This window comes from Trichosurus vulpecula (genome assembly GCF_011100635.1).
Source record: "Trichosurus vulpecula isolate mTriVul1 chromosome X unlocalized genomic scaffold, mTriVul1.pri SUPER_X_unloc_1, whole genome shotgun sequence".
NCBI lineage: Eukaryota > Metazoa > Chordata > Mammalia > Diprotodontia > Phalangeridae > Trichosurus > Trichosurus vulpecula.
Genome location: NW_023494377.1, coordinates 6,247,093 through 6,273,448, shown reverse-complemented (window position 1 = coordinate 6,273,448; position 26,356 = coordinate 6,247,093). Strand labels below are relative to the sequence as shown.

Sequence of the window (26,356 nt, the reverse complement as noted above, 5' to 3'; positions counted from 1 at the left end):
AACTGATGGATTGGTGGCTGAGTTTAACAAAGAGGTCGCTATTGAGGTATGGAAGAATAATGTAGTAGCAATAGGGTATTTCAGTTATCCAGTCTCCTACTGAAAAGTTCTTTCAAGAGCAGGGCAGTTAGTAGTTTTTTGATTTGAGGATCATTTCATAGTAGAAGAAGGAAGATGGGGAGATTCTATTCTGGGTCTATTTTGCCAAAATGGAGGAATTCATTGGCGAGATGGAAATGTCAGGAATCTTGGAGGAAAGTGTTCATTATATCTTAGAATTTGTGATAGAAGAGAGAAAAGTTGGGAAGGGTCAAATTTGTGTTCTAGATTCTGAGAAAGCAGTTTCAAAGGGTTCAGAGAAAGGATAGGAAGGAATTCATGGACTATGATTCTACTGGGCTAATCATTCATTCTGGGAGGGATGGGAAACTCAAGAATGAATTTCTGAAGACACAATGGAAAATAATTCCAATGAGGGGAATAAATGGAGTTGTTTACTAAAACCTATGAGGACACACAGGGAACTCACCAATCTACTTACATTTATAAAAGTCAGGTACAACGGATACAAATAAGCAAATAACAGAATCAATACAAAATCATGGCATGCTTCTGTAAGAACAGTGTCAGGAGTGTGAAAACTCAGAATCAGTGAAGGTGAATAAGGAAAGCTGGTGAGAGCAAAAGGGATTTTAGGCGTACTGGGGAAAAGAAGAGAATCAAAGAGGTGATAAGACCCCTGGTCAGGATGAATGGGACAGTAAACTTAGAGCTATTTTGCTTCTGCCAAGGAAAATGATCTTTGGATTGGAAAGGACAGAATTAAAAATAGCAAATAGGAAGTTGATATGCAAGAAAAGTGAAGGGATAGTAGGAGAGTAATTAGCACCCTTCAATGAGTACAAGTCACCTGTCTGAGACGAAGGACATACTTAGGTTCTTTTGGCTTAGCTGTTGCCAGCGATAGCTAAAGATAGTGGAGAATGGGAGTTGTGCTGCAGGATTGGAGAAGGGTAAATATCCTCAGTTTTCCAAAAGAAAAAGACGAAATTGTACCCACCCTACAGACATTGCTAGTGTACTGAATTTTGACACCTGTCAAGGATCTGGATTATGTTCATGGAAGGGGCAGTTCACGAAGATCTCAAAAATCAATGGTGATTGTAAAAAATCCCCATAGCTTCCTTAAAAACAGGTCCTGCCTGACTTCCCTTTTTCAGCTAGCATTACTGAGCTTTGGCACATGGCCACATCACCCAAGATGGAGCCATCCACATGGGAAACACAACGAACTTGCTTCTCTAAGAAGGGATTCTGCGTTCCCATACCACGTGAATGGGAGTAGCCCCTTTCCATTGGTCGTGTACCCGGAACTAGTTGCGCCTTTAAAACTACCAGACAAGGCTAGTTTCTCGCTCTTTCTTTCCGGTGGCGCCTAGGAGTGAAGGTCTCGTTCGCGAAGTGTGGGCACCACGTACTAAGCTGGATGGGGGAAGGGTCACCTTTCCCTTCCCCTTATGCCCTGTGGCGAGAAACGTGCTCGGGGCTTTGGTAATTTGTTCTTTTCCATTCTGGGTTCTGGGAGTTGTGAAGATCCCGGACCTAGGAGCTTGAATCATGGAGACTTTGGAGCCAGGATTGCAGAGTGTTGCCGGATATGGCCACCACCCCAGCAGGAAGCCATTAGAAGCCAGCGACACAAGCCCAGTGGGGCTTCAGACTTGGAACTTGGTGGAACTGATGCTTTACTAGAACCGACCTAAGCTGGAATCTAATGGATTACCTTCCCCTCCCCTTTCCCAGAGACGAAGAAGGCCATATCTTCCAAGGTAGGCATTTGGGAGAGAATATTTGTACGTTTGTTTTTGTTATATCTTTGAAGTCAATATTCCTCTGTAAAAGGTAATCCCCCCCCCCCAAAAAAAATGATGGAATACTCTTTGTTGGGAGGCTTCGGCTCATGGTAGATACTAGATAATTCCCAAACCGCTTAAGAATACTGGAGATCCCTGAAGGAGGAGTGCAGTGTAACTTACCTGGCCTCGGGCCAGTAAGGACCAAGGTAGATTCTGATATTCTAGAATCCATCAGAGGAATGCCTACAATAGCCAATACAGGTTACATAAATCTGTAGTCAAACATTTGATAAATTTTTGCAGAAAAGGGAAAGGGTGGGGTCGATGCCAGTACCGTTAGTAGATTTTAAACTAGTGAATATTCAAACCTATAACTGTGGACTTTTGAAGGAGGCCCTTAGTAGGGTGTGTCTGGGATCTGTGCTTGGCTGGGCCTGTACCTTTTCACATTTGGTCAATGACTTGGATAAAGATGGGAATACAAACCTGGGAGGGACAGCTAACACACAGAACGACAAAGTTAAAATTTTCAAAGATCTTCATTGATCAGAACCAGAGTTTAAGATCTAGAGCTACCGGAAATGACTTAGCATATATTTCATATTCCATGTCTATTTTGTTCCATGCCCCCCCCAAGCTCCTTGAGTACAGATACTGTTCTGTTTTTGGCCTTGTATTTCCAGAACCTACCACAGTGCCTGACACATAGGTGGCTTAATTAATGCTTGTCGAATTGAATTGGATTGAAACTCTGCTTCGCCACTTACTCCCTGCAGATCTTGGTCAAATAATTGAACTCCTCTTGTCTTTTAATTTGCTCATCTGTAAACTCAGAATCTGGGATCCAATTAAACTCTGGGCTGAACTGAATAAATGAAATCTAATATGGATCAGCATAAAACCTTCCACTAGGTTTTTTCCACATACACACACACACACACACAGATACAAAAACCCAACCCCAACTTTGCAAGTACCAGATGGGGGTGGGGGTGGGGCTAGACAACAGTTCAGCTGAAAGAGATCTGGGGGTTGGACCGCAAGCTCCATATGAGTCAACAGTCAAGGTGGCTGCCAAGAAATCATCATTAAGAGAGCCGGAGCTTCCAGGCTTAAGGAGGTGATTGTTTCATTCTCCATTGCCCCGGTTGTACCACATCACAAGTATTGTGGTCACTTTTGGGAGTCACCTTTTTGGCAGTACAGTGACAAGCTAGAAAGTGTCCAAAGGAGGGCAACCAGGATTCTGAAGGGCCTTGAGTCCAGCTATATAAAGAAGGGTTGAAGGCACAATTACAGCAGATTCATGATGAAAAATGCTGCTGGCCTTCTGGCAGGTAAGGGATTCGGAGTTCAAACTGAGACTTATTCTTAGACATGGTCAGGGAAGAATTTGTTTTGCTTGACTATATATCTTTATAAAGGGGTTTATTTTTCTTGCTTTCTCCATGGGGGGGGGGAGCTTGGAAAGGTGGGAGAGAGAAAGTTTTGAGCTCAAAGTAAAATGAAATTGGATTTAGAAAAAAAAAACAAGATTGAAGGAACTTAGGATCTTGAACTTGGAAGATAGAAGAGTGTAGGGGAGAGGTAGTGGGCCCATGATACCATGTTCAGGTATCTGAAGGGATGTGAGGTAGAAGAAAGGATTAGGCTTGTTCTGTTTGCTCCTGTAGAGCTGGGTGGGGAACCTGCAGCCTGAGGCCACATGTGGCCCTCTAGGTCCTCGAGTGTGGCCCTTTGACTCCAAACTTCACAGAACAAATTTGTTTGTGTCACTTCACCTGTCTGCCTCAGTTTCCTCACCTGTAACATGGGGACATCCTAGTATCTACCTCCCAGGGTTGTTGTGAGGATCAAATGAGATCATATTTGTAAAGTACTTAGCAAACCTTAAGCACTATATAAAGTAGTAGTAGTAGTGGTAGTGGTAGTGGTAGTGGTAGTGGTAGTGGTAGTGGTAGTGGTAGTGGTAGTAGTGGTAGTGGTAGTAGTAGTGGTAGTAGTAGTAGTAATAGTACCATCAGTAGTTGTTATGGTTGTGGTTGTGGTTGTTGTGGTTGTTGATGTTCTATGGACATTGAGGTCTCTTCCAGTTTTTTCAAAGCATTTATTAAGTGCTTACTATGTGTCAAGAGTGGGGCAGCCAGGTGGTGCAGTGGATAGAGCACTGGGCTTATAATCAGGAAGACTCATCTTCATGAGTTCAAATGTGACCTCAGATACGTCCTAGCTGTGTGGCCCTGAGCAAGTCACTTCACCCTGTTTGCCTCAGTTTCCTCATCTGTAAGATGAGCTGGAGAAGGAATGGCAAACCACTTCACTTTTCACACCAAGAAAACCTCAAAATGGGGTCACGAAGAATTGGACACGACTGAACAACATGTGCCAAGAGCTGTGCTAAGCACTTTAGATATTGCTCAGGCCCTTGGCACATCCTTGCCCATTTGGCCACCTAGGCAGTATTGAGCTGTGAAAAATGAATTCGGGTACTGAAGACATTTCATTAAACAGACACTTGTTGTTCAGTCATTTCAGTCGTGTCCAACCCTCTGTGACCCCATTTCAGGTTTTCTTGGCAAAGATGCTGCAGTGGTTTGCCATTTCCTTCTCCAGCTCATTATACAGATGAGGAAACTGAGGCAAACAGGGTGAAGTGACTTGCCTTGAATCATACAGCTTAGGAAGTACCTGAGGTTGGATTTGAACTCAGGTTTTCCTGACTTCAGGCCCTGTGCTCTATCCACTGAACCACCTATCTGCTCTAAACAGATACTTAGAGATGCTTAAATGCTTACTATGTGCAAAACACTGTGTTTGGCTGGGGGTGGAAGTTGCATCTGCTTACCAATTCTGAGAGTATGATCCTGAAGAGAATTTGAATTTATTCAAGCTTAACTAATTGAGACAGAGCTGCTTGGAAAGTATTCTTGGCTATGCTACATTCTATACTGGGTTCTTAGCGCTTTCTAGGCCTATGTAAGTACTAAGGCCTCGTTCCATACTGGGCTTAATGTAATTCAACAAACATATATTCTGTGGGAAGCACTGTGCTCAATCTCTGGCCTTGCCCTGGGACCTCATGTCCAGTCCTGGGCTGCTCTTCAGTGTCCTGCACTATGGGAGCATTATGAGGCCTCCTCTGGGCTAGACTCCATAGTATGTTGTGGTGGCTAGAGCACTGGACCCGGAGTCAGGCAGGCCTGGGTTCAAATCTAGCCTTTGTCATAACCTCTCTTTTCTTTCCATTGAGGACAATAATCTCCATTGTACCTGGCTCCCAGGGTTGCTATGAGGCTCAAATGACCTAATGGACATAAAATGCTTTGGAAACCTTAAAGTGCTGTTTCAATTTCAGTTCTTTTTATTGCTACTCTAAGCTCTATTTGGCTGGATTTTTCTTTCCTCTGCATATTCTAGTCATCTCTTGGTGCCAGATTTCAATTGCCAGACTGCTGAAGCATCAAATTGGAGAGCTTTTGCCTGGCTTGTTGGCCCAGAGCAGGAGGAGAACTGGAATGATTTCCTCTTTTTTTTTTTCATGAGACTTTGAAAGTGGAGTCCTGGAATCAGGGCTGTGGTGGTAAATGTTTAACAACTGGCTCTCCAAATACACACATGTAGGACACACTTTTCAGCTTAATTTGCAAATTTAACATTTTCTCCATTACTTTCTTAGTTCTACACAATCGACAAAATAATAAATCACGCCCTGGTTTGTAGCAGTTGTCAATTTCCAAGGTGTGATTGCTCACACTGAAAATTTAACGATTGGCTCTCATGAGCTGGTTTGATCTGGTTCTAGCACATCCCTCACTGGAAGGGTTCTCAAAAGAATTGCAAACTATAACAGTCATGAAAGAATGCTCCAAATAGCTAACAAAAAGAGAAATGCAAATCTGAATAATTCACGCCCAGCAAATTGGCAAAAATGATGAAAAATGGGAATGGCCAGTGTTGGAGGGGCTATGAGAAGACAGGCATGTTAATAATGATGACGCTGTGGATTGGTCCAAGCATTCTGGAAACCAATTTGAATTTATCCTAAGAAAGTGACCAAAATGCCCAAACCTTTTGGATCCAAAGATTCAATTGCTGGGGATATACCCTGATGTGGTCAGTGAGAAAAAGACTCTATGCACCAGAATGTTCCTATCAGCACATTATGTGGAAGTAAAGAACTGGAAACAAACTAGATGGTGCTGATCAGTTGTGGAGAGACAAGACAAATTGCGGTAGGAGTGTGATGGAATATCACCAAGTTGTAAGAAATGTAATGATGAAGACCAAGAATTGTCACAGAGTGAAATCAGCAAAACCAGATAAAGAATGTATACGTGATGGCTGCAACAACATTTCCGTTGGGAAAGAAGCTCAACAAATCCATCAAAACCAAATGTCGTGAAATTGTAATTGATTTGTGATTCCACTCTCCATAGAGGCTCTTCCGAACCTTTCCATCCCTCTTCAAACCTCCCATGGCTCCCCTCCCTCTCCACTCTTAGATGAGAACCTCCCCTGCCAAATGGGAGCCATTTACCTTGAGCTGTCTCTTGTCCTCTCCACCACATATCCCATCATGCATCTAGATGCCTTCTGCCACTGCTATCTCTTTGACCTCTGACTCACACGAAGAGGTGGTCTTTCTCCTTATCAAGGCAGACCCCTCCATTCTATCCCTCTGTCTTCTGCACTCTCTCACTAATCTTCAATATCTCCCTGTCTACTGTCTGCTTCCCTATTGCCTTCAAACATGCCCATGTCTCTCCCATTCTCAAAAAACCCTCATTTCATCCCTCTATCCCTCCTAGTTATCACTCATGGCTAAACTCCTTGAGAAAGCCATTAATAAGTTGCTGCACTGCCTTTCATCCGGCTTTCTTCTTCACTCTCCACAATCCGCCTTCTGATATCATTGTTCAATTTAAAGTACTCTCTCCAAAGTTACTAGCAATCTTTTAATGGAAAAATCTAATGGCCTTTTCTCAATCCTCACCCTTCTTGACCTCTCTGCAACCTTTGACCCTGCTGTTGATCACCTTCTCTTTGATACTCTCTTCTCTAGGTTTTCCTGATAACCACTCTCTCCTGCTTCTCCTTTTACCTGTCTGAATATTCCTTCTCAGTGTCCTTTGCTAGGTTTTCATTAGATCATGCCCACTAATCATGAGTGTCCACCAAGGTTCTTTCCTTCTCTTCTCCCTGTATATTAATTCACATGGTGATTTCATCAGCTCCTGTGGATTTAACTATAATATCTATGCAGATGATTCTTGCTCTCCCAGATTGAGATCTGCTGTATCTTCCCCCTCCTGGTTCTAGGGGCACTCCAAAGGGTTTTGGACATCTCCGCTGTACTGCCACCTACTCAAACCCTCATTGACTGTGTTTCCCTTACTATTAAACCAGTGACTGGTTCTGTATAGGCATTTAACATCAATTAGCTTTTATAAAGGAATGTTTATTTCAAATATATAGCAATAACAAAAGTACAAATATTTCCCCTTAAACACCTTGGAGACGTCACTCCCCCATCCCACTTCAGTCACTGAGGAGAGTGGACTCACTCTTAACATAGCTTCTATATAACATTGGTCCCACCAGGTTTTAGTCCAGATATATCACAACTCCTGAATGTATCAGATGGGTCCTCATCTCAGCTACCACTGGGCTAGGTCCCAAAGGTCACACCTAGAGGTCAGTCCTCATTCTTCTGGACACTGATGCCAAGATAGCTACAAATTTAGATGCTAGGATGATGGGATGCCCAGATGCTTGCTCTCTTTAAGGTCTGAGGCTCCAACCATTAAACCTATGATGAAAAAGGACAAATTCAGAGGCCAAGGATCCAGGCCCATTTTTTACGGAGCCACATGTTGGCCTCAATTGGATTGGCCCAAGGCCATAGTATTGTTTTTCACTGGACTCTGTCAGTGAAGGATTTGAACTATGAGCAGCCAAAAGAATGGCCAAGGCCAACTGGGGCCTTTTTGAAGATGTTCTCGGCTCTTAATACAATTAAAAAGACTCCTCCTAACCATGCGGTTAGCACATCAGAAGCAGTTATAGAATGTGTCCAATGCTCCATGGTGTCTCTAAGGTGCCTGTATTGTATGCCATCATGACTCTCCCAGAAGCAGGCTTTTAGGCCTGTCCCAGGTAAGGGATTCACTCCATTCAAGCCTAGCGTTATGCTCTGTGCATATGGGTCATATATAAAAAAATAAAATAAAGTGGGGTACCGAGAAGTGCTTTTCCAAAGAGACATTTGGGTATGACTGGGAAGACATTGAAGAAGATAATGAATTGGGGGAAATAGAGACTTCAGGCCTTACCAGGAGGGAAGGGGTGCTTCTGTAAGGCAATGTTGGATCTGACGTTATTCATTTCAGCTTCATTGTAATGAGGAGTGAGTCTCAGAGAATTCTGATTTCAACGTCTGCTCAGGAAGTCTCCAGATGGTTGACCTTGCTTGCCTGTATTTTGTTTATTTTGATTCTAACCTGTATGGGAGTGAATAATCAATCCACATTTAGTAAGCACTTACTAAGTGCCCCCTTGTAGCTAGGTGTTTGCTAGGTGTTGGGGATACAAAGGAAGAAGTGAACTGGTCCTTGCCTTCAAGCAGCTTGCATTCTAATGGGGGAGAAAAGATGCATGCATATGAATATAGAGAATGCATATAAAATGCATGCAAGGTAGTTTGGGGTGGAGTGCTCTAGCCATTCTGGGGGCTGGATTGGAGACAGATAACTTGTATGCAGAATGGAAGGAGGACAGTATAGCTGGAAGGCAGAGTTAGAGGAAGGGAATAATGTGTTAAAAGCTCAGAAAGACAGGAAGTGGCCACCTTGGGAAGAAAATGCCAATCAGAGGAGTTTATGCTTGGTCTTTGAGGCAATCGGGGACCACCCAAGTTTATTGAGTAGAGAGTTGATTTGATTAAACTGTCATTCAAAGTCGAGAAGGGGATTAGAATCTCAGTGGAAAAAAAAATAAAATAAAAAATTAAAAAAATTTAAAAAAAATTTTTAAAAAAGAATCTCAATAGAATAGGGTCAAATACCTGCCAAATAAATTATAATTATTGTCAAGAACATATTTATACTCCTTAGACTGGGCAGGGTCAGCCAGGTGGCAGAGGGGATAGAATGTCGGCCCTGGAGTCAGAAAGACTCCTCTTCCTCAGTTCAAATGTGGCCTGAGACACTTCCTAGCTGTGTGACCCTGGGCAAGTCACTTCACCCTGTTTGCCTCAGTTTCCTCATCTATAAAATGAGCTGGAGAAGGAAATGGCAAACTGCTCCAGTATCTTTGCCAAGAAAACTCCAAATGGGTTCAGGAAGAGTCAGACACGATAGAAATGACTGAACAACAACAGACTAGGCAGAGATCAGGGTTTTAACACTAACAGGAAAAGGTAGAAGGTACAGGAACCCAGCTTCAGGGCTCTGCAGAGGGACTGAGAGAGGCCCCCGGGGTTCCGAGGGTTGGATCAAGGAAGGACTTGGAGCTTGATGGCTTCACTTGAGGTTGTTCTGAGTCGCTATTCTAACTCTCCCTCTACATCTGTCTATGGTTCCTTCCAGTGCTCTGTCTCTAACCCTATGATTAAATGAGGGAGAAGGAAGACTTCAGGAGCTTTTTATCATTCTATCTTTCCTTCTGCCATGTGACCCCTAAGCCTCTTCTTCATCCTCAGTGGTCCTCAATCCCTCCCCCTTGCTTCTTTCCTAAGCCATCACTCCTATACTGTCTACACTCTCCTCCTTCCCCAGCTTGACCCCTTAATGAGCCAGCTGAACTCTATACTGTTCTCTTCTCTTAAACCCGTTGCCCCTCGATCCCCGATCATATCTCGCCAGCCCCAGCCGGGGATTAGTGCTCCTGCCATCTGCTGCCCTAATTCCTATTCACGTGCAGCTGAACAGACCTAGAAAAAAATGACAAAACTCTGCTGCCTGGGTCTACTACATATTTATATTTTATAATCACAAATAGGCCCTGGCCGGAACAAGGCAATGCTTTTATAAAAGCTTCTTGAGTGATACTCTGTCCCCCTCACCACCACCACTTTTCCAACCCCTTTCTCCTCTTCTCAAGCTTCTCTCACACCTCTCAATGGAAAACCTTGACTTATACTTTGCTAAAAAATGGAGACCATTCAATGAGAGCTCCCTCTTCTTCACCTTCTCCTCAGTCACTCATATGCCTTCCCTTATCATCTCCTCCTTCCCTCCTGGCTCACATGAAGAGGTGGCCCTTCTCCTTGCCAAGTCTAACCCTTCTACATGTACCCTTGATACATTCCATCCCATTTTCTCCAGTAGATTGTTACCCTTGATACGTCCTGTCTCGTCTTCTCCAGTGGACTATCACCCTTGATACATCCCATCCTGTCTTGTCCAGTGGATTGTCACCTTTGATATAGCCCATCCCATCCTCTCCAGTGGATTGTCTCTGATACCATTTCCACTCATTAATCTTCAACCTTTCCATGTCTACTAACTCCTTCCCTGCTGCCTACAAATATCCCCAGCAAACATCCCTCACTTGATCCATCCATCCACCCTACTTGTTATTATCCCAAGTCTTCTGCTTTTTGTGGCTGAGAAGGCCATCTACCATAGGTGCCTTCACTTCCTTTCCTCTCATTCTCTTCTTAATCTTTAGCCTGGCTTCCAGCCTCATCATTCATCTGAAGCCTCCCTCTCCCAAGTTACCAATGATCTCTTCATTGAGAAATCCAATTTCAGATTTCAAATCCAAATTTCAAACCATTTCTCAATGCTTAGCCTCTTTGACCTCTCTCCAGCCTTGGTGGCAGTAGATCCCCCTCCTCTCCTGGATACTTTCTGTCCTCTAGGTTTCTATGACCTGACTGTCTCTTGGTTCTCCTCCTATCTGTCTATGCAGCCTTCTTCTGCCTCCTTTGCCAGAGCTTCATTCTGGTCATGCTTCCTAATGGTGGTTGTCACCCAAGAGTTTGTCCTTGGCCCTCTTCTCCCTCTCTACTCTCTTACTTGGTGATTTTATCAGTTTCTATGTGATCATTTCAGTGATCATTTCTATTCAAATAACTCAGACTTGTCCAGCTCTCTCTAGACCTCTAGTCTGACATCTCCAACTGCCTATTAAACATATTGAACTGAATGTCCTTAAACTCGACATGTCTAAAACTGATCTCATTATCTGTCCCCTCCAAATGCTTTCTAACTTCCCCCTAGCCATGGAGGAGACCACAATCCTGTCAGTCACCCTGGCTCACAACCTCAGTATCTTTGACTTCTTACTTGTGCCCAGCCACACATATCCAATCTGTTGTCCAGTCTTCTCCTTTCTATTTTCCCAAGGTCCCTTTCTTTTCTTCACTCACACAGGCCCACCTAGTCACTTCATACCAGCAACATTGCAATAGCTTGCCATGTGGTCTCTGTCTCAAGTCTCTCTCCACTCCATTCCATCTTCCAAAGTGATCACTATCAAAGTGATCTTTTTAAACTGCAGGTCTGACCATGTCATTCCCCTACTCAGTAAACTCCAGTGGGTCCCTCTTACCACTAGGATCCAATAGAAAATTCTCCATTTGCCTTTTAAAGCCCTCCATAACCTGAGCCCTTCCTGGTTTGCCCATCTTCTCATATACCCACTGCTTTCTTGCTGGTCTCTTGCTGGTCCTCAATGAGACAGTCCATCTTCAGCCTCCTTTCACCTTCACTGGCTGTTTCCCACACCTAGAACTCTGTCCCTCCTCATCTCCACCTCCTCATTTCCCTGACTTCCTTCAAGAATCAACTCAAATCTCACTTTCTTGCACAAAGTTTTTCCCAGTCCTCCTCAGGTCTTTGCTGGAGATTACCATTTGTCCCCATTTACTTTGGATATACAACTATATGAAGGTGTATGAATAACTTGTATAAAAATTGTATTTACAAATTATGCATACAAACATACCATGATGTACATTGTGTGTGTATACATATATACATACATATACACATATGTACAGTGATTTATGTGTTGTTTCTCTTATTAGAATGTGAATTCCTTGAAGAAAGGGGCTGATTTTCCCTTTCTCCACATCCCCAGTATTTAGTACAGTGCCTGGACATAGAAGGCACTTAGTAAATGCCTGTTGATGATTGGCAAAATTGGCAAAATAATACGGCTTGGGGAAGAAATGAAAGATTATGTAGTTGGTTTGGGATTTGTTGAGTTTGAGATATCAATGGGACAGCCAGGTAGAGATGTCATGTCACTCCTCTGGTCCAGAGTCTTCAATGACTCCCTAGTGCCTGGGAAAAGACAAAGGGACTAGAGATGAAATGATAGATAGCTAACTAGTCTAGGAACCAGGAAGACCTCTGAGTTCAAATTCTATCCCATCTGTTAGCTGCATGATCCTGGGCAAGTCACTTAACCATTGCTGGCCTCTGTTTCATCATCTGTAAAATGGGAATACTAGTAACACCTACCTCCTAGGTGTTGTGAAGATCAGAGGAGGTAATATGTATAAAACACTTGGCAGGCCTTAAAGCTTCTATAAAAATGGGAGCTATTATTATCAGAGCCTCCTAAGTCAAAACTTCAGACTCTTTTGGTTGACCTTCAAGGCCCTCTACTTTCTGGAGTGTTGGTTCCAGCCTTGGTGACAGGGAGTACTTTGGAGATTTTGTTGTTGTATCCCCAGTCCTAAGCCTTGTGCCTTAACACAAAACAAATGATTTGAGTCAAATATTATTCCTCTGCGTGCACTCTATCCTTCTGTCAAACTGGACTCTCTGTCTTCCCCTTCTCCTGCTCAGACTTTCCCACCTCTTTGTCTTTGCTCACACTGCTACCTTTGCCTGGAATGCCTTCCATCTCTTTCTTTCCCTGCTGAATTCCTAGCTTTTCTTTAGAGCCCAGCTTAAACGCCACCTATTTCAGGAAGCCTCTTCTGATTCCCTACTCTAGGAATGGCCTTATTCCTCAGTTAGTAAGCATTTATTGAACACCTACAATGTGCTAAGCACTAGGGAAACAAAGAAAGACAAAAACAGTAGCTCCTGCCCTCAGAGAGCTCACAGTCTAATGAGGAAGACAACATGCAAACAACTGTACAAACAAGATCTAGACAGGAGATGCTAGAAGTAAGCTCCCATAGCACTTGGGTACATGCCATCCACCTATCCATCCATGCATCCACCCACCCACCCACCCATCCATCCATCCATCCATCTATCCATCCATCCATCCATTCGTCCATCTATCCATCCATCCATCCATCTGTCCACTCATCCATCCACCCACCATCCATGCATCCACCCACCCATCCATCCATCCATCCATCCATCCATCCATCCATCTATCCATCCATCCATCCATTCGTCCATCTATCCATCCATCCATCCATCCATCCCCATGCTTTTGCCCTGGTTGACTGCCATGTTTGTACCTCCACCTCAGCTCCCTAGCTTCCTTTAAGACTTGGCTCAAGCACTTTGTGCAGGAAGCCTGGTCAGTGCCCCTCATTAGCACTCTCCACTCTAAAGTTACCTTGTATCTACTTGGGATGTCTTTTGTATATGTACACACATGTTGTTTCTCCCATTAGAATGTAAGCTCTTGCAGGGCAGGTTCTAGCTTCCTTTTTTCTTTCTATTTCCACTCCCTAGTACAGTTCCTGACACATAGTAAGTGCTTTAGAAATGCTTGTTGATTGATTACTGGAGTATACCACCCTAGTGTCCTTATCATATAACATCATATATTATAACATAGTTTGAATGTCTCCAAGAGCCCAACACCTGGTACTATACATAGTTGGTGCACTGAACAAATGAATGAATGAATGAATGAATGTGTATATACCATGCAGCTGGAGCTAGCCCAGCCCTGTTCTTCTCCAGGATTCTCTCATATTCCATCACCAAGCATATGTATACTTGTTGGTAGGAGGAGTGTAGGGGCTGGTCCCACCGTGGGTGGGCCAGGAGATTTGGAGACCCTCTCAGTAAGGCAAGCTTGACATCCCTGAAGGATAAGGACCCCAAATTGACCCTGGGAAGGTAAGTTCCTGAGAAGCTTTCAATTTTATTAGAACCACCAGAGAGAAACTTTCATCCCTCTCAAACTGTAGCTTATAATTATGATTAAGAATAAATATTCATGGACACTATTGGCAAGATGCCTCATCATCATTCTTCCTTATTATCCTTTTGGTATCTCCAACCACTTAGCCTGATTACTTAGGTACTGCAATGATAAGCATCTTAAATACAGCCCCTCCTTTCCTGCCTTTGCTTAACTAGTTCAGGCTAATAGAATTAATGAAATTAAGGGCATGGATTCAGCCAGCCCTAAGCCCCAGCTCAAAGGAGAACAACGTGTCCTCATCTTTCCTCCCTGGGTCCTCAGACACGAGGCTGGAAGTGAACGTGTCCTAATATGGCACCAGGTATTGATACTAATGGCCACATCATGGTCATTGATGGCCAAAGTATAAAGTATAATGGCAGGACCCAGCTAGATGTGTTTGTTCAGTGGACAGTGAATGCCTGGCTCTGGAAAGCTCCTGATTCCCTGACAGCCCCAAGCAGGCACAGCCCAATTGGGAGGAGCAGCAGCACCACCAGCAGAAGCAGCATAGTACATAGAGAGCCAGTCTTGAAATCGCAAAGACCTGGGTTCAAGTGCCATCTCTGACATATACTGGTTGTATGACCTTGGTAGGTACTACAACTACTCAATGCCCATTGGAGAGCACCTGCCCACCTGCACAGTAGAGGGTGTGTCCTCGGTGAGACATCCCTATGTGAAATCATGGGTCCAGTCCCTATCTCATCCACCATCATTGTGATTAAGGCCTCAAGTCCTCTGATGCCTCCCTGTGCTTTGGAGGTAACCCCAGGACTCTCCAGAACCTTGTCAATGATGCCCCAAGTCCCACCAGGCCCTCTTGAGCTTGAAAACCTCTGAGCAAGGGCCTTGCAATGGGCTGGGGGGACTGATGTCTGAGGACCAGCCGAGCTAAGGTCAGAGGCGCTTGGCACCCTGGGCTTGGCTATAGAGTCGTGAATTTGGGGGCCACAGGAAGTGGCCATTTAAAGACTATTGAAGACCATTTACTGAGTTGGAGAAAGGTTGAAATCTACATGGGGAGAAAGATTTGCATCAAAGACATCGCAAGTCCTTGAAGTATATGCCAATGCCTCTGTGATCTCATCGATTTGGATATTCCTTCCAAGGATGTAGATCATAGCCCACGCATGCCTGCCCATGTCCTTCCATAAGAAATATGATTAGTACTACAAGTCCACTCTCACTGCGCCCTTGGATTTGGCACACAATGCCTCATAAATCAGGCTTTGCAGTCCCGCAGCCTACTGCAGTAATTTCAAGACTTAAAGGATGTTTCATAGAAGAGTTAGAAAGACCAGTAAATGCTCAAAGCTCTGGGCCTTTGTTGCCAAGGTCCCTCTTCACTCATACAAAGGAAGGCTTAAGGAGACACCGATATCTTGGAGCCATGGCCTATAGCCTCATAGTGGAGGCAGGGAACTTGGGTTCTACCCCCCAGGGAACTGGGATTCTATAGGTAGGAAACTTGGGTTCTGCAGGCAAGGAACTTGGGTTCTACCCTCAGGGAACTTGGGTTCTACATCAGGGAACTTGGGTTCTACACTCAGGCAACTTGGGTATTATAGGCAGGAAACTTGGATTCTGCAGGGAGGGAACTCAGATTCTATCCTCAGGAAACTTGGGTTCTATAGGCAGGAAACTTGAGTTCTGCAGGCAGGGAACTTGGGTTCTACTCTCAGGAAACTTAGGTTCTATAGGCAGGAAACTTGGGTTCTACCCTCAGGGACCTTGGGTTCTACACTCCAGGAACCCAGCTCTGGTGGTTGAGACCTGTGTGACCCTGGGTAAGTCACTTCATCTTAATGGGCCTCATTTTATTCTAATATAAAAGGAGGCACTGAACCAGCTGCCCAGCCTCTGGGGTCCCTTCCATTTCTATCTATGGTCCTTTAATCCTAAAATGAGAGCATCTAGATGGCACAGACTGGGGCCATGGCTCTTAGAAGGAGAGGGTGAGTTCTCAGCCAGGACTTCTGGTTAGTTAAGCTTCTCATCTGTTCTATTGCAAGTGAGGTATTTGGGATTGGCTACTGAAGCCTTAATTGTATGGTAATAGGGCATGGGTACTTTGAGAAAAGAGCAGGGTGGGATGCCAGGAGGAAGAGGCAAGTCTAGAGCAGAGGCTTACAATCATCTGGTTTGCTTCCTACTTCGTCTTTCTTTCTCCCCCACCCCCACTCTCCCCCAGCCTTGGTCAAATGTCCATACTTCTGATCACTAAGAAGAACATTGAAGAAGTTAAGTCTTAAAATTTTTTTTTAATTTTATTTATTTCTTGGCCCCTGGTCCATGTCTATGTTTCAGACTGAAGCTATTGTCTTTAAAGCTATTTCGTGGCTGCCAGGGATTTTGTCCAGTGAATTTCCTTCAACTAGTCTCTTCCTTTCAGACCACACAAGCCAGGGTTCTTCTACCTTCCTCTATTCATTCTCTCTTCATGATTTCTGAATCTAGCATCTCCAAAAACCAAAATGTCTTTCATACTTTCCTACTTAACAAAGTCTTTTTCCCCATTTATAGCTGAGAGGGATCTTGGAACACCTGATGTCAGAGTTTGGAGGTACCTTAGAGCATATAGGGTAAGAATTAAAAGGGACCTTAGAAATCCTTTAGTCTGACCTCTTCAATTTGTTTTATTTTAAAAATAAGTTTGTCTTGATGTTCTTTGGAATTTTTTATATCTTTTTTTTTACATCCAACATTTGCCCCAGTATCCCCCACCTCTCCCAAGAGCCATCCCATATAATAAACAGGGTTTTTTTTTAAGACAGAGAGGAGAGGATGATGGGGGGGGGGGAGAGAGAGAAGGAGAGAGGGGAGGGAGAGGGACAAAGTCCACATAACCAATCAACATGTTGAAAAAGTCTGAAAATTTGTACAATGTACAACACTTAGGAACTTCCCACTGCTTCAAGGGAATGGTGTAGGAGTATCTTCTTACATCCCTTCTTTGGGGACACATTTGTTCTTTATAATTTGGGAACATTCACTTTTGATCATTTTGTGGTTCTTCTTTGTTCATTGTTGTAATCATTGAGTATGTCGTTTTCATGGCTCTATTGACTTCACTCCACACTGGTTCATATAGATCTTTCTAAACTTCTCTGTAGTCATCACATTAGTCATTTCCTACATCTCAGTGATATTCCATTACATTCATGTACCATAATAGCTATTCCCCAATCAATGAGCATCTACTTTGTTTCCAGTTCTTTGCTATCACAAAAATGTTTCTGTTGTCGTTCCTTCTTCGTTCTCAAAGAGGACCTTGACATGAGGAGGGTGATATCATGACTTGCAAGTGAATTGGATTTAAGCAAGGGAGGGCTGTGCAAGGTCACCAGCCCCACTTTCTGGGGATGGGGTTGGGGGGAAGGTGTAAGCCTAGTGGGAGAATCTCTGGGTCAAAGGGTATGCATTTCATTCGTATAATCCCAAATTGCTTCCCAAAATGCTGGAACATTTACTGCACCAGCCACTATGCTGCAGCACCCCTATCTTCCCACAGCTCCTCTAACATTGGCCGTTTAATATCTTTTGTCATCTTTATCAATTTGCAGGGTGTATAAGGAACTCCAACTACCTCTTCATTTAAAGAGGCCCAGAGGAGGGAAATTTTCCTATATAAATATTAACTCAAAAATCCATGCATCTAAACTCAATTGCATTTTGAATATTCTGCCCCTAATAAGTTTGGGACTATTTTCCATCCATATATAATGTTGGGGTGTTGGGGGTTGAGGTTTTTGTCACTGGGACATCCCAGTTGGTTACAGAATGGTTACAAAGCACTATTTCCTTGGAGAACCTTAAGAATGGATGGGATTTCTATCTTACTCCTATTCTTAAATAGTTCTGCTCAAAGATGGTTCGACTCTTGAGGAAAATCAGAGATTTGCAGCAGCCCCTGAGGTTGGGTGCACAGAGACCCCACATGTTCCAGTGTACGGGTGGCATGGATTATTAATTCCTAGGAAAGCCCAAGAGGAAGGTAGAGAGGGCTTCAGTCATTGGCCCGTTGAGCAGAGTGTCGCCTAAAGGGCCTGGCATGTTCTGGTTAAAAATGAGTAGGGATGAAAGGCTCCATTCGAAGTGGGTCTGCTGACCTAGACTGACTGGGGAAGGAGAGAACTAGGGAGAGGGAAGTCCTACTCACCCTGGGAAGAGGCTGTATGCCTTAGGTAGCCCATCCCAATGTGTTTTGCAAAAGAACTGGGACTGGGGCTGAATGGGGGGGGGGAGGCAAGGATCTGCAGGGAGTGTTCAGGTTATTGGCAATGCTCTCTAGCCAGTGTGTGGGGAGGGGCTCCCCTCAACATTGTTCCTCTTGCCCAAGCCCCCTCTAGCTGCCTTCCCCATGGTATGGTCCCCTCCTTTGTTGGCCTATCTCCTCCCAATGTCCTTCTGGCATTCTGCCTCCAGAGTCTCCCCCATTCTCTAAACCTCCTCCCTCCCTCTCTCTCTCTCTCTCTCTCTCTCTCTCTCTCTCTTTCTGTTTCTCTTTCTTTCTCTATCTCTGTCTCTGTTTCTTTGTCTCTCTGTTTCTGTCTCTCTCTTTCTCTCTATCTCTGTCTCTCTGTGTCTCTCTCTCTTTGTCTCTGTCTCTCTGTTTCTTTCTCTATCTCTGTTTCTTTCTCTCACTGTCTCTCTCTGTTCTGCCTCTCTGTTTCTGCCTCTGTCTTTCTCTGACTCTCTGTTTCTCACTGTCTCTTTGTTTCTCTCTCTCTCTGTTTCTGTCTCTGTCTCTGTCTCTCTGTCTCTCTCTCTCTCTCTCACACACACACACACAAGAGTGGGACAGAGGAGAGGAATTTAGCCATTGAGCAGAGATTGGCCCGAGGGCCTGTTCTGACCAAAAGGGAAAATGAGCTGGGGTGGAGGATTCACCGAGGTGGCCATGCTGACCAGTGCACTGGAGGGAAGAGGCAGAAACTGAGGAGGGAAGAAAGAACACGGGAACATGGTGTCCTCCTCCCTTCCAGGGATGGGGCAGGGGATAGTGATGCAAGCTAATATCTCCTTTACAGACAAACATTTTGTAGATATTATCTCATCTGATCCTCACCAAAACCCCATGAAATAGGTGCTGGTATTGTCATATTTTACAGATGAGGAAACTGAGGCTGAGAGGGTTCACACAGCTAATAGGTATCTGAGGCAGGATTTGAAATCAGGTCTGAGTCCAAGTCCAGTTCTCTATCCTCCATAAGCATCTTACCTTACCTTTCTGAGTCTCAGTTTCCCAATCTGAAAATTGGGGACAGTAAACCTTGTACTCCCCACCTACCTCATAGAGTTGTCTCCAGAAAAGTACTTAAAGCTTAAAGCTCTGTCTGTGTAAGTTCAAATGACCACTCTTTAAGCCCCTGCCTTGGATTTTGGTGGCCTTGGCCCTCTGTGATCCAGGAATGCCTAGTTTTGATTCCTGGTTCTAGAACTCGCGAAGACTTCGGAGACCATCTACTCCAACCCCCCATTTAACAGAGGTGGAAACTGAGGCCCAGAGAGGGGGGCTGTCCTGCCTAAGGTTATGGAGCTAGTAAATGGCAGAAGGTGGATTCAAACCCGGGTTCTCCAAATCTAAATCCATTGGAGGGTGGGGGAAGGAAGGGAAAGATACTTGCTAGAGAGGGGCTCAGGGCTTTATACTTTCCCAGGTGTCTGATGTTCTGTGACTAATGATTTGGGGAAAGCCAAGGTATGTTTGGACCCCCTATACTATAGCCATCTCTTGAACCTCTGGGAAGAAAGAACAGTGTCAGTGAGTGGGGCTGGGAGTGGATTCCATCGTTAGTTTGTATCTAGTCCCATCATCATTCTGAGAATAATGAATACTTTCTTACTTACTGAGAATACTTTCTATCGAGTCTCTTGTTTCAAAAGTAGGCTTTCAAAGTCAACATATTATGAATTTAGGGAGTCAGGTTCCAAATGTTCTCAGCTGCCATTCAATGTAATTTTTTTACATCTTAGAGATTTCCCAATATCACTCCCTCCCAACCCTTTGGGTTTTTCTCACAAAGAAAAAGGCAAGCAAAGCTAAATGATACAGTACCGTTATCTGAGAATTTGTTGCAACATTCAGCAGCCAGAGCTCCCAAAGGGTGTGTTTCACAAGGTGGTGGGGTGGATCACTGGGGTAGACCTTCCCAGTCATGTAGTCTATCTTATAGATGGGGATACGGAAGGCCAGAGGGGGAAATGCTAAGTCCAAAGATCAGGGATTCACACTCATCTCCCAGGATTCCCAAGTTCAGTTCTCTGTTGGCCACTGTATCCTGCTGTATCGGCTATTTCTTTTCATTGGAGTTCAGCTGGCTTTTAGTGTTGTTTCCATTTATGTTATTGTAGTGATTGTGTATGTATACTGTTGTCCTGCTCTGCTTTCTTTGTACAAGTGTTCCCAGGCATCTGGGAATTCCTCATGGTCAACCTTTGTTATGGTGTATTAATATCCTATCACATTCACATGTCATCAGCATAGGTTCAGCTATTTTCCAACCAAGGGCATGTACTTTCTGTTTTTTTTTTCTTTTTGCTACCACAAAAGTTTGGACTCCACTTTACAGGTAGGGAAAGCAAGGCCAGGAAGTAAATGATTTCATTTGGAGAAAGAATAATGGGGTTGGGGCTAGAATTCCTGGGTCTTGACTGTATGTTTAAGACCATTTTCTTGGCATAGAGCCCACTTCTTCTTTCATCTTGACTCTTTCAGTTGTGCCTAGTAAGATGGGGAGAATTCAGTATCCTCGAAGTTCCCAGGCTCACAATCTGTTATCCTCCCCTCCTCACTCTCACACCCCCACATCCAGTCAGTGTCAAATCTTATTGTTTCTACTTTCATAACATTTCTCTCATGTGCCCCCTTCACTCTCCTGATGCTGCCACCACCCTGTTGTGGGTACTTATCACCTCCTACCTAAACTATTTCCATAGCTGCTGGGGGTCTGCCTGCTACAGTACCTTCCCCACCATTGTGGTAGCTGCTGGTGGGGCTGCCTGCCACAAGGCCCTTCCCACTATTGTGGTAGCTGCTGGTGGGGTTGCCTGCCACAATGCCCTCTCCACCATTGTGGTAGCTGCTGGTGGGGTTGCCTGCCACAGTGCCTTCCCTACCATTGTGGTAGCTGCTGGTGGGGCTGCCTGCCACAAGGCCCTCCCCACCATTGTGGTAACTGCTGGTGGGGCTGCCTGCCACAGGGCTCTCCCCACTCCCTTCTATCCTCCACTCAGCTGTCAAACTGACCTTCCTAAAATCCGGGTCTGACTGTTACCTCCCTACTCAATAAACTCCAGTGGCTCTTTACTACCTGCAGTATCAGGTATAAAATACTCTGGCATTCAAAGCTTCATAACCTGCTGTGCCCTTCCCCCAGTCTTCTTATACCTTATTCCCACCCCCACCCGACCTCCACCCACCATGATCCAGGGACAATGGCCTCCTTGCAGTTCCTTCCACAAGATCTGCCATCTCTGATTCTGCATGTGCTGTCTCCCCTTCCATGAATCCTTTCCCTCCTCATCTCTGACTCCTAGTTCCCTGAGCATCTTTCAATTCTCAGCTATAATCCCACCTTCTACAGGAGGTCAGCTAGTGCCTTCTCACTGATCTCGTTTGTACATAGTTGTTTGCATATTGTCTCCTCCACTGAGAGCTTCTTGAGAGCAGGGACTGTCTTTTTTTTTGCATTTTTGTATCCCTAATACTTAGCACAGTAAGTGGCATACAATAATTGCTTAATAAATGCTTGCTGACAAATGATTCAAGAGGTCCCCCCCCCCCATTGAAAATGAAAGCCCGCAGCCGAATGTATACTGGGTAGGATCTTCCTAACCAACAGAGAATATCAGAACTGGAATGGACCTTCAGGAAAATTTAGTCCAACCACCTCATTATATAGTGGGGGAAACTGAGTCCAAGAGACGCAGGGAGTAGCCTGTGTCACACAAGAATTAGCAGAGCTGGAATTAGTGGGTACCAATCCCAGTTTGGAGTCCAGTGCTCTTTCCACTTTTTTCATCATTACCAAGTCCCTTCCCCATTCTGAACCTCAGTCTATTTCTCTATAAAATGGGGGGATTGGACTAGCTGATCTCTAAGGTCCCTCCTGTCCTTAAGATTGGTTTTGTCTTTTTGATCCACACCTGGGATTTCATCAACTTAAGGACCCCCACCCCACCAGGAAATCCATTCTACCAATGGAAATCAGCTGCTTCTCTGCAAGGTATAGTCTTAAAGAGTTACCCAGGGCACTGAGACATTAAGTGACTTGAAAAGGGTCACAAAGAGGTATGTCAGAAGTGGGATTGTCTCATTCCCCCTAATACAGTATGCCATTCTTCTGGTAGGTAGATGATTGTCTAATCTCGAGTTTCAAGGGCACTTCAAGGTTTACAAAGCACTTTCCGCCCAACAATAACCCTTTGTGGCCTGAAGTGTGTGTGTTACCATTTTCATTTTACAGATGAAGAAACTGAGTCTCAGAGTGGTTGAATGATATGCTCAGAATCATTCAGTCAGTGGGTCAACAAGCATTTATTAAGCACTTACTATGTGCCAGGCAGAACTGGGCATACAAAGAAAAGCAGAAAACAAACCCCAATACCCACAAGATATGTGTACAACCAATGAAAGGTAATCTCAGAGGAAGGCACTTGGTGGTGGGGGGAAGGAGGGCTGTGGGGGACCTGGAAAGGCCTCCAGAACAGGAAGAAGCTAGGCTTTGAGCTGAGTCATGAAGGAAGCCAGGGAAACTGAGAAGTGGAGGTGAGGAGGGACACATTCCAGGCATGGGGGACAGACAGTCAGTGCAAGTCACAGAGATGGGGGGAGTGTCATGGAAGAGAAATCACAAGTGTAGCTGGATTACCCAGCGTTTGGAGGGGGAGTAAAGTGTAAGACTGGAAAGAGGAAGGAGCCAGACTGTGGAGAACTTGAAATGCCAATCAACAGGCATGTCTTAAGCACCTATTATAAGACTAGAGTCGAAGTCTATGCCCCCCCCCCAGGTGCTTACATTTTATCAGGGAAACATCATGTATACATGTAAGTTTATACAAACCATAAACGAGGTAATGGGGCGGGGCAGGGATTAGCAACTGAAACTAGGGATCAGCTATACTTTAGAGAAAATTCGGGATTCCATGAGACATCATACAACCCTAAATCTAGAGTTGGGAGGGGCCCTTGTAAAATGGAGATCAGAACGTCTTCTCCCTCGCAGGGTTCTTGTGAGGGTCGCACGAGCTAGTATTTGTAAAGTGTTAGCACAGTGCCTGGCACATAAATGAATGCCAGCTAGGCCAACTCCCTCTTTTTACAGACTGGGAAACTGAGGAGGAAGGCTGCCTTGCTAAGTGTCTCCCTGGTGCTAAATGGCAGTGATGAGATTTGAGCCACCCCACGTCCAGCTCTAGTGCCCTGGTCCCCCTAGCCTTGGGGAAGGAAGAGTGAATTGAATTACACGCACGGGTACCGGGGTGGGAGATGGAGCATCTTCTATGCAGAAGTAAGTGGCCAACACAGAACTGGAGACGAGCCAGACTCAGGGAGGTGGCAGAGCCCGAGGGCGGCTGATCGGGAGAAGGAAGGAAGGAAGGAAGAAGCCCAGGACGCTAGAGGAAGGCCCTGGGGCTCTGGGGCAAGTACGACGAGGAAGGGAGAAGGGAATGGGGGCCACAGGTTGCCCTGGCAGCCCGCGTCGACCCGAAGGGATGCGCCGGGGGCTGGAGGGAGGAAGGGCGGGGCCCTCGTCGGGGAGAAGCCCGAGTGCGGGCGGGTGCGGGGGGGCCCGTGGGGGTCTTCCCCCCGTGCGGGCCGGGCCGGGCCGAGCCGGGAGGGCGGGCTTGGGGGCGGGGCCGGGCGCGGGGGGCGGGACCGTAGGGCGGGCGGCGGGGAGGGGCGGGGGAGCCAGAGCCACATAAAGGAGCGGCCGGCGCGCCCGGGGCGGCTCTTTCCTGGGTGGGGTTTGCCGAGTCAGATCCGTTAGCAGGAAGCCGAGCAGCAGCCTCTCTGCCTCTAGGGACGCAGCCAGCCCCGGACCCCCAGAGCTCGAGTCGCGGCCGCCGCCTGTCTTCACCGCCTGCCGCGAAACTTCGCCAACTCGCCCGCCACCATGCCCAAGACGGTGAGTGCGGGAGCGAGCAGCGAGCGCGTGGCCGCCGGGGCGCGTGCCCGCGGCAGCCGCCCCGGGGGGCGGGGGGCGTACCATCGTGGAGCCCGAGGCGGGGGTCGCCGGGGTCTCCGGGTGCCCGGGCGGCTGCACCCCCGGTGGGGTCTCCGCGTCCCCGGCGCCCCTGGGGCCGGAGCATGCGGGCCGGGGCGGGGGGGGGGCCCTCGAGGAGCGTGGCTGGGGGCGGACCAGGCTCGGAGTTCCGGCCGCCGCCCCCTCCCCCCCACTCCCGCCTGTGGTCGAGGCTGGGCTGGGCTGTCGGGCGGGGTGGGGGATGCCCCGCCCTGCGCAGCCGGCATCCTCGGGGCTGGAGTCCGGGGCGGCGGGCTAGTGAGCGCGCTTCCCACGGTCCGGGTTGCCTTTCCCCGCTCCTCGCTGTCGCCCGAGTCATTCGGCATTCAACAGGCATTCACTTGATGCCCGCCTGCCCGGCCCGCCCGCTGTCGGGCACTGGGCTGCCGCTCCTGGGGGCGGGGGCTTACGAAGTTTGGGGGAGGATTGGCCCATAACCACTGTGGGGGGTGTGGGGGGGTGTCAGAAGCTAGGCGTGTGGCGGAGCGGGAGGGCATCTTAGGATGGGGTCACAGTGGAAAGCGTGGTACAGGACACTCCCTCATTTTGTGGGAGGGGGGAAAATGAGGCCCAGAGGGGCTAAGTCACTTGTCCAGGGTCACAGAGGCACTAAGTGAAATAGCTGGGCTTCCATTTGGGGTCGAAAACCCCAAGTTCATCCCTCTGTCTCCTGTACCACCCTGCCTCTTGCTCGATTTCTAAGGTTCACTAGGTGCTCTCTTCTCCATTTGAGAGATGAGGAAACCGAGGTACAGAAAAAGAAATGAATTGCCCAAAGTCACACAGAATCTGAACCCAGGTCTCCTGACCAGAGCCCTTTCTAGGACCCCACGATTCCCTTAGCTGGGGTACTGCCCTGCCTTGCCACCTTCTTTGGAAAGAAAATGACTCTCTCCTCTTTTCTTACCCTCATCTAAAAAAAAAACCCCAAACCCCACCTTTAAAGCTCTAGTTTGATTGGGTGGGGGAGAACCTCTGGGGATTAGGTGGCTGTAGTTCTGGGGGCTTGGGGGCTGGCTCCTCTCTAAGGAGCCCCACCTTTTTTGGAGAGGCTCTAGAATCTGATCTCACCCTGGCCATGCAGTTGTGAGATGACTCTTCTAAGGAGTAGGGCCTGGGGGAGAAGGAGGGGAGGGGGGAACTGTGGCTGCATGCCTTGGGTATGTGTGTAGGGAGGGAGGGGTATGTGTGAGTAAGCCCTACATGCATTATGCAAGTCACCTCTCTTCTTCCCCACCTGCCTAGATGATTCCCTTGCTTGGGGGGGCTGGAGGGCCCAGGGCACCTCCCAAGGTGCAATCCTAGCCCAAGCACCAGACACAGGCTGCTATAACTGTTTTCAGGCCTTCATCAGCCCCAGAGTCTAGGGCTGCTTGCTGCTAAAACCCAGCCAAGATGGTTTACTGGGTCTTTCCCTCCCCAGTCCTTGCCTTTCTTCTGTGGGCTTTTGCTCTTACTGTTTCTCATGCTTCAAATACTCTTCCTCCTTCTGTTCACCTGTGGACCTCAGACCCATCCTTTAAAGCCCAACACCAGTGCTACCTATCTGCTTCCTGCCCCCCCCTTTTAGTGGCACTTTTTTATTATGCTTATAGCATCATATTAGTGGGGTCTCTGGTGTTGCATCCATCCAATGCTGTACCCTGCACACCAAACACTGGGTGATTGCTGTAGATCAGAGACATGGAGCGTGGAGAGCATGTGGGTGGGTGGGGGTGTGAAATTCGAATAGGCTTTTGGTGGCTGGCTTCCGGCCTCACCCAGCCTTAGCATTTCTTCCCTTCCCAGAACTTGAGTTGTCAGAAAACACCCTAGCTTTCCTCAGGCTGATACTTTAAGGAATTATGTGTTCATTATTGTTTCGATTCTGATTTCAAGCTAGGGCATTTCCAAACTCTCCTCCTCTCCTTGCATCCAGAGTAGAAAGTAGCTTTGAGAACAGAACTACACACACACACACACACACACTCACACACTCACACTCATACACACACTCATACACTCAATCCTCTGTCTTGGTTGCTAGCACTGAGGATTATTATTAGAGAGCGTTCCAAGGGCCTGTAGGCTTTTAAGGTAGGGTTTTTCCTGAATAGTTGGGGGAACTCCGAAGGCTGGAAAAATGAGTCTGAGGTT

At 46.3% G+C, this 26,356-nt stretch overlaps 1 protein-coding gene across 2 annotated transcripts in view; it reads left to right on the top strand.

The window, feature by feature from the left end:
* The first annotated feature begins 1,450 nt into the window (after positions 1-1,450).
* The window catches only part of MSN (moesin), a 101,386-nt gene continuing 76,480 nt past the window's right edge, over positions 1,451-26,356 (top strand). Inside the window, exon 1 of one of the 2 annotated variants that reach the window (XM_036740456.1) lies at positions 1,451-1,829. Coding sequence is in view for 1 of the 2 variants with exons in the window: in XM_036740455.1 (XP_036596350.1) it covers positions 24,092-24,103 (12 nt within the window). In the remaining variant the exon portion in view is untranslated. Of the gene's footprint in view, positions 1,830-23,920; positions 24,104-26,356 lie in introns of those variants that run through there. The other variant, XM_036740455.1, reaches the window with a different exon arrangement.